At 48.9% G+C, this 13,175-nt stretch overlaps 1 protein-coding gene across 4 annotated transcripts in view; it reads right to left on the bottom strand.

The window, feature by feature from the left end:
* Positions 6,778-13,175, bottom strand: part of TNC (tenascin C) — a 101,577-nt gene continuing 95,179 nt past the window's right edge. For all 4 annotated transcript variants that reach the window (XM_018052679.1, XM_018052680.1, XM_018052681.1 and 1 more), the window contains 2 exons: positions 11,650-11,813; positions 6,778-7,494 (listed from right to left, as the gene is read on the bottom strand). In XM_018052679.1, the coding sequence (XP_017908168.1) occupies positions 7,384-7,494; positions 11,650-11,813 (275 nt within the window). In that variant the 3' untranslated portion in view covers positions 6,778-7,383. The remainder of the gene's footprint in view (positions 7,495-11,649; positions 11,814-13,175) is intronic.

Here is a 13,175-nt window from a genome sequence, read left to right on the forward strand (position 1 = left end):
TCTAGATGAGCCTCCCTCTGTCTGCAGGGAGAAGTGGTCAGGAAGGAGGAGAGGTGTTGTAGCTGCAAGGCCTGGGACAAACCAAAGGCATGCTGCTGCTGCTGCAGCTAAGTCGCTTCAGTCGTGTCCGCCTCTGTGCAACCCCATAGACGGCAGCCCACCAGGCACAGGGAAGTAGAAAACACGAGCTTGGCCTTCACAAGCAGCAATCAGGGATTAGCACGCAAAAGGTAATTAGTGATGGGACATCCACACATATGGATGCATGCCGGGAAAGTGGGGTCCTCGCCAGGGGTCCTGGCAGAATCTGAGTGGGGACTGGACACATGGGACATAACCTTCCCTCCCTGTCCCCACCCTGTTCTGCCCATCTCCCCACACAGTGTACTTTACAAGAGGTGATGAGCAAGAGGGTTTGTAGTTGTTGATGGGAGGCTCTGTGTAGCAGAAGGGGAGGCGAGGGCAGAAGGGGTGCCTGCCGTGCCTTGCTGCTTTGGACTGGGTGTGAACCCCTCCTGGAAAGAGGGACTAGAGTAATAGCAGAGAAGGAGTTTTCCTGAGGGTGTCCTGTGAGTCTGGGAACCCCTAGCCCCATCAACACATCTACAAGGAAGCGCTCTCCTAAAGCCGGGGGAGGCTGCCATCTGCTGGTTGACTGCAGTATTTCACCCAGGTGCTCGGCTTTGGACAAAAATCTTTCAATGTTAAAGAATCATCTGCGTGGGCATTTTCTCCAGGTCGGGCGCTGGCCATAAAATATTGTAGGCAGATTCTTTACCATCTGAGCCATCAGGGAAGCCCTTTAAATAGTCACCAATTCTCATCAGCATATGTCCTCTTTATTTTCGTTTTTAGGGATACTCAAAAAAATTAAGTACCTAGATCCAGGTCATTCAGGAACTGGAAAACTGGGAATTCAAGCTCAGCCCTGACTACAAACATGACTACTTGAAGAAGTCATTATGTTCACATCAGCTCTGCAAGCTGTGAGTGCTGTGAGGGGACCGGCAAATGGCAGGTGTTCTGGGTGTGCTGAGCGGAAAAGTGGAAACAGGATAGATCCGCGGATGGATGGATGGATAGATGGATGGATGCGCCTCAAGGCCCTGCATCCCAGGGGCCCACGGACTCAGGTTCCAGTCCCAGCTCTGGCCTTTCAGGTCTGGTGACTTTGTCATCTCAGAGCTCTGACACACAACTTTATCTGTAACTGCGAATGTCCTGGGCTGATTGTGGGAGCTACTAGTTTTGACTGTGTGTGTGTGTGTCTCTGTGTATGTTTTCCTTCTGTAACATCTTGCAATCTATCTTCCATTCTTGGTGAGGCTGGAGCGATTCTCAAGAGGACAGCTTCTCCCTGTTCCCCTTCCCAGCTCTATCTGCATTCTTCTGCTCAGACGGTAAAGAATCTGCCTATAATTCAGGAGACCCAGGTTGATCCCTGGGTTGGGAAGATCCCCTGGAGAAGGGGATGGCCACCCACTCCAGTATTCTTGCCTGAAGAATTTGATGGACAGAGGACCCTGGCGGGCTACTCTGGGGTCGAAAAGAGTTGGACACAACTGAGCGACTAACGCTTTCTGGGCGGGGAGGAGGACGAGGGAGTGAGCCCTCTGCTGGCTCCTGATATACCACAGCACCCAAATCCTGGCAAGGTGCAGGCAGCAGCAGTCCAGGGCCCCAATGAACAAAAGTGGACAGACAGATGCCTTTCTAGTGCAGGAGTGAGCTTTCTCAAGGGTGACGCTGGCTATGTATCTCTTGGCCTAAACACCTTCGGCACTCTCAGCTCTGCCCAGAAGATGCAAACCCTTCAAGGTGAGGCCCTGTACGCTTTCACCTGTGGTGTCTAGCCTCAGCTTGCCCTGGCATCACCACAGTCCCCGTGCTAGCCACAGCAACCTCGAGGGGCCTCCCTGATTCTTCCACCCAAATGCTGAAGAGCAATGCCCTAGCGCTCCCAGGCCCTGCAGCCCTCCCTGTACCAGGAGCTAATGGAATCTTGACTCTAGCTCGCCACATCCTTAATTAGTCTGGCTTCACTGAGACCACAGGGAAAATCCCCTGTAGGAATTGAAGGCACCTCAAAATCAGGGGTGTAGACATGAATAACACGCCTGTTTTTGAGCTGCCCTCAATTCCTACAGGGGATTTCCCCTGTTGTCTCAATGAAGCAGAATTTCTCTGGTGGCTCAGTGGTAAAGAATCTACCTCCCAAGCAGGAGACACAAGTTGCCTGGGTTGGGAAGATTCCCCTGAAGAAGGAAATGGCAACCCACTCCAGTATTCTCGCCTGGGAAATTCTATTTACAGAGGAGCCTGGCAGGCTACAGTCCATGGGGGCTGCAAAGAGTCAGACAGGACTTAGTGACTAAACAGCAGCAGCAGCAGACATGGATAAACTTGCTGAGACGTCAAGCCCTATGGATTTTCCCTTCTAAACATCTCTCAGAACCATATGCTTCGTGTCTATTAATAGGAACACACTTAGGCAAGCTCTATCACCTTTAGCCTGGCCTCCTGCAGTGACCTTCTGACAGCTCTCTCCAATCTGTACTTCCAGCCCAAATACAAACTGCAGCAGAAAGATTTTTTCTTTAATTGAAGAATAATTGATTTACAGTATTGTGTTAATTCTAGGTGCACAGCACGGCGATTCGCACATTTACTCATTCATTTACACATGGGTGTTCTTTCATATTCTTTTCCCTTATAGGTCATCACAGAATATTGAGGAGAGTTCCCTGTGCTATACAGTAGGCCCTGTTGTTTATCTGTTTTGTACAGAGCTGTGTGCTTGTGTTAATCCCAACCTCTTAATTTATCCCTCCCTCCACTCCTGTTGACCCTTTGATAACCATACATTTGTCTTCTATGTCTGTGAGTCTCTTTCTGTTTTGGAAAAAAGTTCTTTCTTTTTTTTGATTCCACATATAAGTGACATCATGTGATATTTGTTGTTGTCTAATTTACTTCGTGCAGTATAATAATCTCTAAGTCCATCCAGGTTGCTGCGCATGGCAATATTTTATTCTCAAAAAGATATTTTTTAAAAAAGGCATGAAGATTATACTCCCCTGCTTAAAATTCCTTGTTAGCTTCCCATTGCATTCAGGGAAAAGAGTGAAATCCTTATTCTGAACCCAAAGAACCTGTGGAATTGGGTTCTTGTTGCTGCCACAGCCTCCCTTGCTCCCGGGCCTCTGGCTTTCTTTCTGAGCAGCCTGGCAACCTCGGGGCCTCTAGGAATCTGCTGCCCTCTGCCTCCGCCCCCTCTCTCACTGGTCAACTCCTGCTCATCATGTAGGTTGTGATTCACAGGCCCTTCCTCAGGGAAGCCATCCTAGTCCGGTCCCGGTTAGATGGTCTGCTAGTCTCTTGTATTTGCTTCCAAAGCGTGCCTTCCGTGTGCAGTAACACATTTGCTTGTCTGATGTGAATGTATAACCCATAATGCCAGCCTCTTCCTGGCATGAAGGTTGCATGCAGACTGCGTGAGGGCGGGACGCGTGCTGGTTTGTTCATTTAGAGCCGGGCACGTGTAGGTTACTCAGCATGGACTTTTAAATAAAAAGGGAAACAAGAATCTCCGGAGACGAGAGCCCATCAGCCCCTGGATACTCTCGGGCCAGCCGGGTGTGCTGGGAAGGAGAGTGGCAGGGGCGGGGCAAGCCGAGAAGGGGAGAAGGTGGGCTGGATCGTGGTCCCAAAGGATGGGGCTTTGTGGGCAGATGCTGAAGGTGGTTGTGGGGAAGCAGCTCAGAGGCTCCTGGCCTGCATTCCTTGCTGAAGGGCAGATGTCCGTACATAGGTGTCCAGGGGGCCGTGCTCAGGTTGCGTGGCCAAACCCTGCTCCCACAGGGAGGAGGGCAGAGTATTTCCCCCCGTGGTTTCCATGGTGGGAGGTAGGGTTCGCATCCAGAGGGAGATTCTCCAAAACTAGAAAGGAGCTGAGATTCTGGGAAGTCATTAAATGATCGGCGTCCACTACAGGACATGAGTAGAAATGGCCGGGCGACTGTAGCGGTGGTGCAGGGTGTCCTCGTGACCCCAGAGTGGGCGTGCCTGTCACGGCGCCCCAGAAAAGTTGAAGCAGGGGGACTATTTCCAATGGCCGGCTGGAGGAGAACCACAGGGGCCAGCACGACTCCCCAGGTCTAGTAGCAGCTGATAGGCAGAGACCATCGCTGCCGGAAGGGACTAGAACAGGGTGCAGTTATCTGAAACTCATAGAGGGATTTGTGTGGAGATAGTTGACGCAGGGCTGAGACTCCTCTAGGGGAAACTCGCATCCATCTGGATGGCCAGCCCTCCACGATGGCCTAGAGATGGCTCTGGAAAAGGAATTCCCTGACTCATCCCCCACCCCATCTCCACCAGTCTCCTTCCGTGTCCCTGTGCTGCCTGCTGGAAGCCTGGGGGCATGGGAGTCCATTGGTCTCCTTCTTGAAGGGTGGTCTTTAGGATGAAGAGCAGGAAGCAGGGAGCAGAGCAGATGGGGAAGGGCAAAGAGAAGACCCAACACCCTGGAAATGCGTTTTTGATGGAGAGCTACAGAGTGCATCATGGGAGTGGAAGCGGGCTTGCGCTTTGAGAGGGGAATAGGATTTCACAGGACCTTTCAAGATGGAGGTGGGTGCTTGAACAAAGCCACCGAGCCAGTCATTGAAAGATGTGTTTAAGAAATACTGAACTCACACTTCGGACCAGTACTTGTGGAGTGCACAGACCCACTGCAGAGGTTTTGAATGCCATGGCCTCAGGCCTTCTGCCCACCTAGTCCCCGTGTGGACACGATTGCAATCTTCCGAAGGCCATGAATCAGGACTCTTGTTTGATGTGGTCTCTTCACCAAGAGACTTTGACTCTTGTGTAGCTTCTGGGGAACACCTTGTCAACTTACTGTATCTATCTTTCTTGGGAGGGGTAGGCTGAGGCTCAGGGACTTCCGAGTCGGCAGTCAGTAGAGGGTTAAACCCCCCACGTAAGGCTTGGTTGTTCCAGGGAGCCAGTTTATTTGGGTTTACACAGCAAGGCTAGTGTTGCTATGGCTGGCTTGCAGGCAACAAGTCTTATGATCTGGAAGAGCAAACTGTGTATATAACATGACAGCATTTATTAAAGCAAGATAAACTCAGCAGCAAAGGATCTGGCTGGAGCCATAAAATCCTCTGATTCTCCTTTCTGAGCCATCACATTCCATTTGAGTGAGGCCTATCAGCCCAAACATTTCCATTAAATAAAGTCGATTTGTTGAAAATCCCTAAGAGAATGAACGGAGAATCGCCCCCTCCCTCCACCCCCAATCCCTGTTTGAAAAGAGAAATGTGTAATGTGTGGTTCTGACTCACACTGTCTGAGTACAAACAGGTCTGCTATTCTGGGCAGTGAGTCCCCTCCATCACTAGAGGTATTCAGACCAAACTGGGTGACGCAGGGCTCTCTTCCTTTTAGGGGGCGTCGAGCGGGGGAGAAGGGGGCATTCCTAGGAGACATTGTCCCTAAGACTTCCGGTCATATGAGCCTAATGATGGATCCTGGTGTCTCCCCCACACCCCTCATTCTGCACCGTGGCACGTGTATCCCAGGGAAGGAGGGAGTGTCATCAGGGACTTGGGGGAGAGCGAGGACATGGGGACCAGAAAACCTGAGTTTAAATCCTAGTTCTACTATTAACTGGGCCGGTAGCCACTGAAATCAACCCTGAATCTTCACAGGAAGAACCGATGCTGAAGCTGAAGCTCCAGTACTTCGGCCACCTGATGCAAAGAGCTCACTTGACCCAACGACTCACTGGAAAAGACCCTGATGCGCAAAAGACCCTGATGCTGGAAAAGACTGAAGGCAGGAGGAGAAGGGGATGACAGAGGGTGAGATGGTTGGATGGCATCACCGACTCAATGAACATGAGTTCGAGCAAACTGGGAGATGGTGAGGGATAGGGAAGCCTGGCGTGCTGCTGTCCATGGGGTCACAAAGAGTTGGACACAACTGAGAGCCGAACAGTAACAATAGAGTCACCACAGGTCATTCCATCCTACAATCCCTGAAGTCCACCGTACATCGAGTGATAGTAGCCATCACCCACGCTTCTGCTGGGCACCTTGCAAAGGGCCTCATGGGATGATATCTTTTATTTTCCACAGAAATGCTGTGAAATTAAGAAGTCCATGTGTACCCACTTTATTGATCAGAAAACTGAGGCCTGGAGAGGTTAAGGTTAAGGAACTAAGGAATGGTGGAGCCAAGGTTAGAACTTAAGCCTCTGGGGACTTTCACCCTTGCTCGATCACAGTTGCTACCTCATCTGTGGCATTTAGGAGATTACTTTAGGAAACGGGTATAAAGGTATCTTTTAAAATAATAAACTGCTAGGTTTGGAAGTGTTGAGCAGGAAGCTGAATCTTTTATTTTTTGATATTAATTTATTTGGCTGCTCCAGGCCTTAGTTGCAGCTCATGGTATTTTTAATTGAGGCATGGGGGTTCTGGTTCCCCGGGCAGGAACTGCACCCAGGTTCCCTGCACTGGAAGTGTGCCGTCCCAGCCACGGGACCACCAGGGAAGTCCCTGAATCTTAAGTTACAAGCATTTTCCAAACTTGTTCAAATTCAAAAATATTCTCCTCTCTCCCAGCCCGCAGGCTCCCTTTCCTTCTTCCGCTCCTTCTTGGCCACCACCCGTCCTTTCTTCTCCCTTCCCTCCTCTCCCACTTTGTTCAGATACATTGTCTTTGGTGGAATTCAGGCTTGACAATCAGTGAAAGGAAAACCAACAGTCAAGTTTAAAAGTACTTGTGTATTTAAAAAAAAAAAAAAATACAATCAGGTACTGTCCAGATGTGTTTTGGAAAGGAAGATCTCTTTAAAAATCCTTAGTTTACATCATCATCATCATTATTATTATATTAATAATATTAATCGTATCCTTAAAATTGAAACAGCATTGCTTTTCTGAACGTAAAAAAGGGACGGCTTCAAGACACACATTGAATCACTGCTAACAAAAATAATGATAATTAATTATACAGCTTTGTGTAAAATCCAACTGGTTCTAAGACAAACAACCACTGTACAGCCTACCCCGCTCCCATCCCCAGAGCCGCCCGAGAGAAGGAAAATCACTGTGATGCTGTCGCTGCAAGACTTTTGCTGAATCAAACAACAGAATGGAAACCTGCTGGACACTGTGGTCTTTGGTGTGAAGGAAGTCATCGTGGAGTGGCGGAGGCCAGCTGCTGCAGGCCCCGACGATCTGTGGTCAACTTTAGCTCCCGCCAGACGCCCAGGTGTGGCTTCACGGTCGGACTGCTCGCATTGATGCTTTGGTAAAATTATCTTCGATCTCTGGGCCCTTCTCCTCTCCCCCAGTTGTCCCCGGAAACTTATGCCCTTTTGCGCCTGCCTTCGAGGTTTCGGAAGTTGCTGGGTCTCAGCTTCATCTCAGCAAACTGGATTGAATGCTCGTGGCCCTTCCAGTGGAACCAGTTAACACCCTGTGAAGGAGAGAAGACCTTCAGATTGGTTTCCATCAGATAAGGTATTCACTGACCATTGCTATTTAGTTAGGGGGACAAAATGAGCCCCATTTCAAACTTATGGATCCCAAGGGGGAAGGGGAGGATGAATTGGGAGACTGGGATTGTCATATATACATGATTGACAACTATGTATAAGATAGGTAACTATTTATCTAGTTAATAGTACTGTGGAGCACAGGGAACTCTTCTCAATGCTCTGTGATGATGTAAGTGGGGAGGAAATCCAAAAATGAGTGGAGATATATATACGTGGGGCTTCCCTGGCGGCTCAACAGTGAAGAATCCACCTGCCAATGCAGGAGATGTGGGTTTGATCCCTGGGTCAGGAAGATCCCCTGGAGAAGGAGATGGCAACCCACTCCAGAATTCTTGCCTGGGAAATCCCATGGACAGAGGAGCCTGGCTGGCTACAGTTCATGGGGTGGCAAAGAGTCAGATATGACTTAGCAACTAAATAACAACAGCAGCATATATATGTGTGTGTGCATGTGTGCGTGTGTGTGTGTGTGTGTGCGTGCGTGTGCCTGTGGGCGCATGTGCACATGTAGCTGATTCACTTTGTTGTACAGTAGAAACTAACACAACGTTCTAAAACAACTATACGCCAATAAAAATTAATTTAAAGGAAGAAGATCAGCTCTGTTTCAGCTTGACCATTTGGAAGCTCACGGCTGTATCCTGCTGATCTGATTATTGATTTGTATAATGAAAACTTTCAAAAGACCTGGCTGAATCAGTTGTTGTTGTTTTTTTTTAACTTTAGGCAGAAGTCACCTGAGTTTGCACTGAACTTTGATCTGCCACCTTGAGATAAAGTGGTGGCTGATGCAACTGGCCATCAATCGGATTACGTGCTGCAGGGATTTGGGTCATGATCTGATCAGAGATTAGGGAATGGGTGGCTATATGGAGGGTGGGGGGGTGTCTATACTTCACAGGATTCCTACGACGTGTTTTATTAATAACGGTTGGTATGGTACAGCACAAAGAACACAGATGGACACAAGTTTTGCAGCCTGACACATACAGTTGAATCTTTGTGTTCTTATTTGAGAGAGAAACGTCTTGAACAAGTTATCAAAAGGTTCTGGGCCTCGGTTTTACTATTTTTCTTCTTTAGGGCTAATAATGCTAACCTTGGAAGGATACTGTGAAGATTAAATGAGTCTGCAGAGGAGCTGCCGCGGTGCTGGGCCCATCAAAGGTGCTCAGTATATATTACTCCCCTATCTCAAGTATGGAGGCATAGCCTCCGAACTCTGGCCAAAGATTTTCCTCAAGAAAAGACTGTGCTTGGCTCAGGGCCTCCTGATTCTGGATTTGGCTCTTCAGCAAAGTCAGCAGGTGGTCGGCTCTGCCTGCTGAGTCCCACAGACCCCTTGTCCTAGGGCGGGGGTCAGCTTCAGAAAGTCCTTATGGGGTCTCCCCTACCCCCTCCCACCCCACTCCGTGCACTGAGCCCTCTTCTCTTCAGGGTTCATAGGGCTGGGATGGAACATGTCCATAGAGAAGATAGTGGCTGGTGAAATGGGGGAAAATATAGCTGCTTTGTTTAATGCTATTTTTTGGCATGCATTGATACTGGACAGCCTCTGAAACTGACAGGGGGATGGGGTCTGGGAATACCCGACTCAGTTTAGGGGCAGATGTGTTTGTCATGAACTCAGCTTGGTCCTGTGCTCCCTTCCTCTGCCCTCGTCCTCTCCCCCAGCTGAGGTTCAGAGCTGGAAGTGAGTCCTCCTCATGCTACAGTGGAGACTGAAGCCAGAGACGGCAAGTGACTTCACGGAGGCCACACAGCCACCAGAGCAGAGCCAGCGCTGGGACTGAGCTCCTGTGCCTGCTCTGCGGCCTTTTACTTCAGCTCCTTCTTCTAAAGCTGGATGGAAGGGTGGAAGAAGAAGTTTCCTTCCGGCATGTAGCTCTTTTTTCCCCTCCCAAAGGGCCTTGTCTTATACTGATGTTAGGGGCCAGGAGATGGAGGAGGGCAGTAGTTCTCAGAGTGGGCGCATTATTGAGGCCACATATAGGGCGGGGAAAATACAAGACTGGTGTTCAGATGTGTCCTTCAAGCCTTGCCTCCTCTATAAAATAGGCACAAAAAGCCACGTTCTGGTCCCCTCACAGAGCCAAGGTGATGCACACGGGAGAGAGAAGGCGATAATGCTTTGAAAAGTGTCAGAAATTGTCAAGATAAGGTGTGCATTTAAGGTCACAGCAATCACTTGCAGGCAGTTAACTCAACATAAACACATCTATCGAAACCATTAATAACAGAGCTGTTGTTCTTGTTTAGTCATTAAGTCGTGTCTGACTCTTGAAACCCCGTGGACTGTAGCCCGCCAGGCTCCTTTGTCCATGCAGCTGGTAAAAACAAAACAAAACAAAACCCCCCCAAAACAACCCAACAGCTGCCAAAAAAAGCCCAAGAACAAAAGTATAAGTAAGCAAGATGATGAGATGCTGCGTCCTGCCTAGGACACCCGATCGGAATCCCTGGGGCCATTTGGTGTGATTCGGACCTTTGCCTTCTTACAAAGGAATCCCAGATTTCTGGGAGAAATACCAGCAGCCTCAGATATGCAGATGATTTGACTCTACTGGCAAAAAGTGAAGAGGAACTAGAGTCTCTTGATGAGAGTGAAAGAGGAGAATGAAAAAGCTGGCTTAACACTTAACATTAAAAGCTAAGATCATGGCATCAAGTCCCATCACTTCATGGCAAATAGAAAGGGGAATAGTGGAAACAATGGCAGATTTTATCTTTTGGGTCTCTAAAATCACTGCTGACGGTGACTGCAGCCATGAAATTAAAAGACACCTGTTCCTTGGAAGGAAAGTTATGACAAATCAAGACAGTGGATTAAAAAGCAGAGACATCACTTTGCCGACAAAGGTCAAAGCTGTGGTTTTGCAGTAGTCAGGTACGGATGTGAGAGTTGGACCATAAGAAGGCTGAGTGCTGAGGATTGATACTTTCAAACTGTGGTGTTGGAGAAGACTCTTGAGAGTCCCTTGGACTGCATGGAGATCAAACCAGTCCATCCTAAAGGAAATCAACCCTGCATCTACACTGGAAGGATTATTGTTAAAGTTGAAGCTCCTATACTTTGGCCACCTGGTGCAAAGAGCTGACTTATTGGAAAAGACCCTAATTCTGGGAAAGACTGAAGATGAAAGGAGAAGGGGATAGCAGGGGATGAGATGGTTAGTAAGCATCAGCAGCTCAGTGGACATGAACTTGAGCAAACTCCAGGAGAGAGTGGAGGACAGAGGACCCTGGCATGCTGCAGTCCAGGGGGGTCACTCAGAGTCAGACATGACCTAGTGACTGAACACCCACCACCTCCCGGGTTGCAGGCTGGGTGAGGCTCCCTGAGACCCAGCCCAGGGATCAGTCTGGAAGGCTCTGTGTGAATACTGTTCCCTCCTGTGTGGTGCAGGGACGGCTGTGAGAAGGGGCCATCATGGTTAAGTAGCTGGGCCCACTTGACTTTGTCCACTTTTCAAACGCCTGCTCATGTAGGCAGGGCTCAGTGTGGAAAAATGGTTGCATTTGGTTTTGTTTACCCATTTCCACAGAAACTGTAAAAAAAAAAAAATCTGTCTCTATGATTGCAGAAATTCTGTCACAGCATCCCGTATGGTGCAGGGAAATCCAGGGGCGGGGTGTGGCCTGGAGGATTTCTGTCTGTCCCCAGCTTTGGTCCATGACCTCAGCAAAGTCACCTTTTTCTGGACCTCAGTCTTATGATTCATAAGAGGAAGGAACTTAAAATCTGGGATCTTCATTCTAAGATGTTCTTGGGGCTCTGGAGGTGCCTCCAGGCCAGGGCCTGCATCACCCCTGCTTTACCCAAAGAGCCTCCACTGCCGTCTGTTTCCTTGTGGGGTTCAGACACAGATAATCCGGCGAAAGCTTTGTATGCCTGGCATCCCCTTGGCCGGTGGTTCTCCTCGGGATCTTCATGGGCTAATACACACTGTCTCTGTGGTTTACCTGGCCCAGGCTGCCATGGACTTCTCCCTGATGTGAAGACACCTGAGGTCTTGCCCCTGAGGTCCCTGCCTCCCCGTCTCAGCCCTGCTCGGGCCCTTGCAGGCGCTCACCTGACTGTGGCTGTTGTCCCCGTATCTCCCCATCAGATTGACGCGGTGGCAGTTCTTGTACCAGAAAGCCCCCTTGTAGGACAGGGCACAGTTGGTGATGGCTGAGTCTGTGTCCTTGTCGAAGGTGGAGAAGGATCTGCCATTGTGGTAAGCCATGGAGTCACCTGGGAGAGAGAACGTACCGACTGAGAGCTGGAGCTGCTGGTGGGCTGCACCAGGGCGACAACCCAAGGGCCTTGGGGTGGGCCGGTCTCGAACGATAGGCCCAGAATTAGGATCCAACAGGGGTCTGGATAGAACATGAGTGCCACCGGGAGCCTCATTTCTGATAGAAGCAGCACAAGGTGGTAGAAAGAGGGCTGCAGGTATGTTTGGAGGGTCTCACTCCAATCCCACCTCTTTCATACCCTAGTTGTGTCCTTGCACAAGTCAAGCCACTTGTGGAACCTCAGTTTTCCCATCTGTAGAATGGAACTAGCATAGCACATTGATTTGATTCACCTCAGGGGGCTGTTGGAACAACTGATACGAAAGTGTACGCTGAACAGGTGGTGTGGTGTGCAAACAGCTATGATTGTTGTTACTTTCATGACTGTTTCTGCATTCACTTGATGTAAAGGAACTCAGAGAGTAAGGTGGGAAATCTGTATTTAATAATGATGTGCTTTTCCCCCAACTGCAAGTATTTAGACTTCACTTTTTTTTTCATGTATTTATTTATGCTTAGTTGCTCAGTCGTGTCCGACTCTTGGAGACCCATGGACTGCAGCCCACCAGGCTCCTCTGTCTACGGGATTCTCCAGGCAAGAGTACAGGAGTGGGTTTCCATGCCCTCCTCCAGGGATGTATTCATTTATTACCTATTTATTCCTAGGGAGCGCTAGGGGTAAAGGACTTGACTGCCAATGCAGGAGACATTGGAGATACAGGTTCAGTCCCTGGGTGGGGAAGATCCGCTGAAGGAGGAAATGGCAAGCCACTCCAGTATTCTTGCCTGGAGAATCCCATGGACAGAGGAGCCTGGTGGGCTACAGCTGGACATGGTGAAGTGACTTAGCACACACACACTTATTCATTAACTCACACTCACTCACTCATTCATTTACACATCTAATATTTAGCAAGTTCTAATGAGTTTAGTTTACCATTCTCTCATGCTGTTTTCCCAGAGCTAGCCAGTCTCCCTTAAGTCTCAGCCTACAGAGCCATACTTACAAACAAACCTTTCAGGTTTTAGATATTACTAAATAGCTTGTATATTGTACATTTATTTTTCAAAGCGTTGATGGGACCAATTTTCCCTGATTCTTAGACAAAAAGCCTGTTTACATGTAGTGCTACATGGGAATCTAGCTTGTAATTTAATATATTGAATTTTAGGAGTATTTAAGCGCCATTTCTGTGTTCTCTCACTTCCAACCCTGGCCAATGCTGGGCAGAAAAGTTTCAAGACATTGAGGCATTCTATCCTGATATATGGGAGCAAGTTATCATAGGGACTTGATAGGGATCTTCCCAACCTAGGG

This window comes from Capra hircus, chromosome 8 (assembly GCF_001704415.2).
Source record: "Capra hircus breed San Clemente chromosome 8, ASM170441v1, whole genome shotgun sequence".
NCBI lineage: Eukaryota > Metazoa > Chordata > Mammalia > Artiodactyla > Bovidae > Capra > Capra hircus.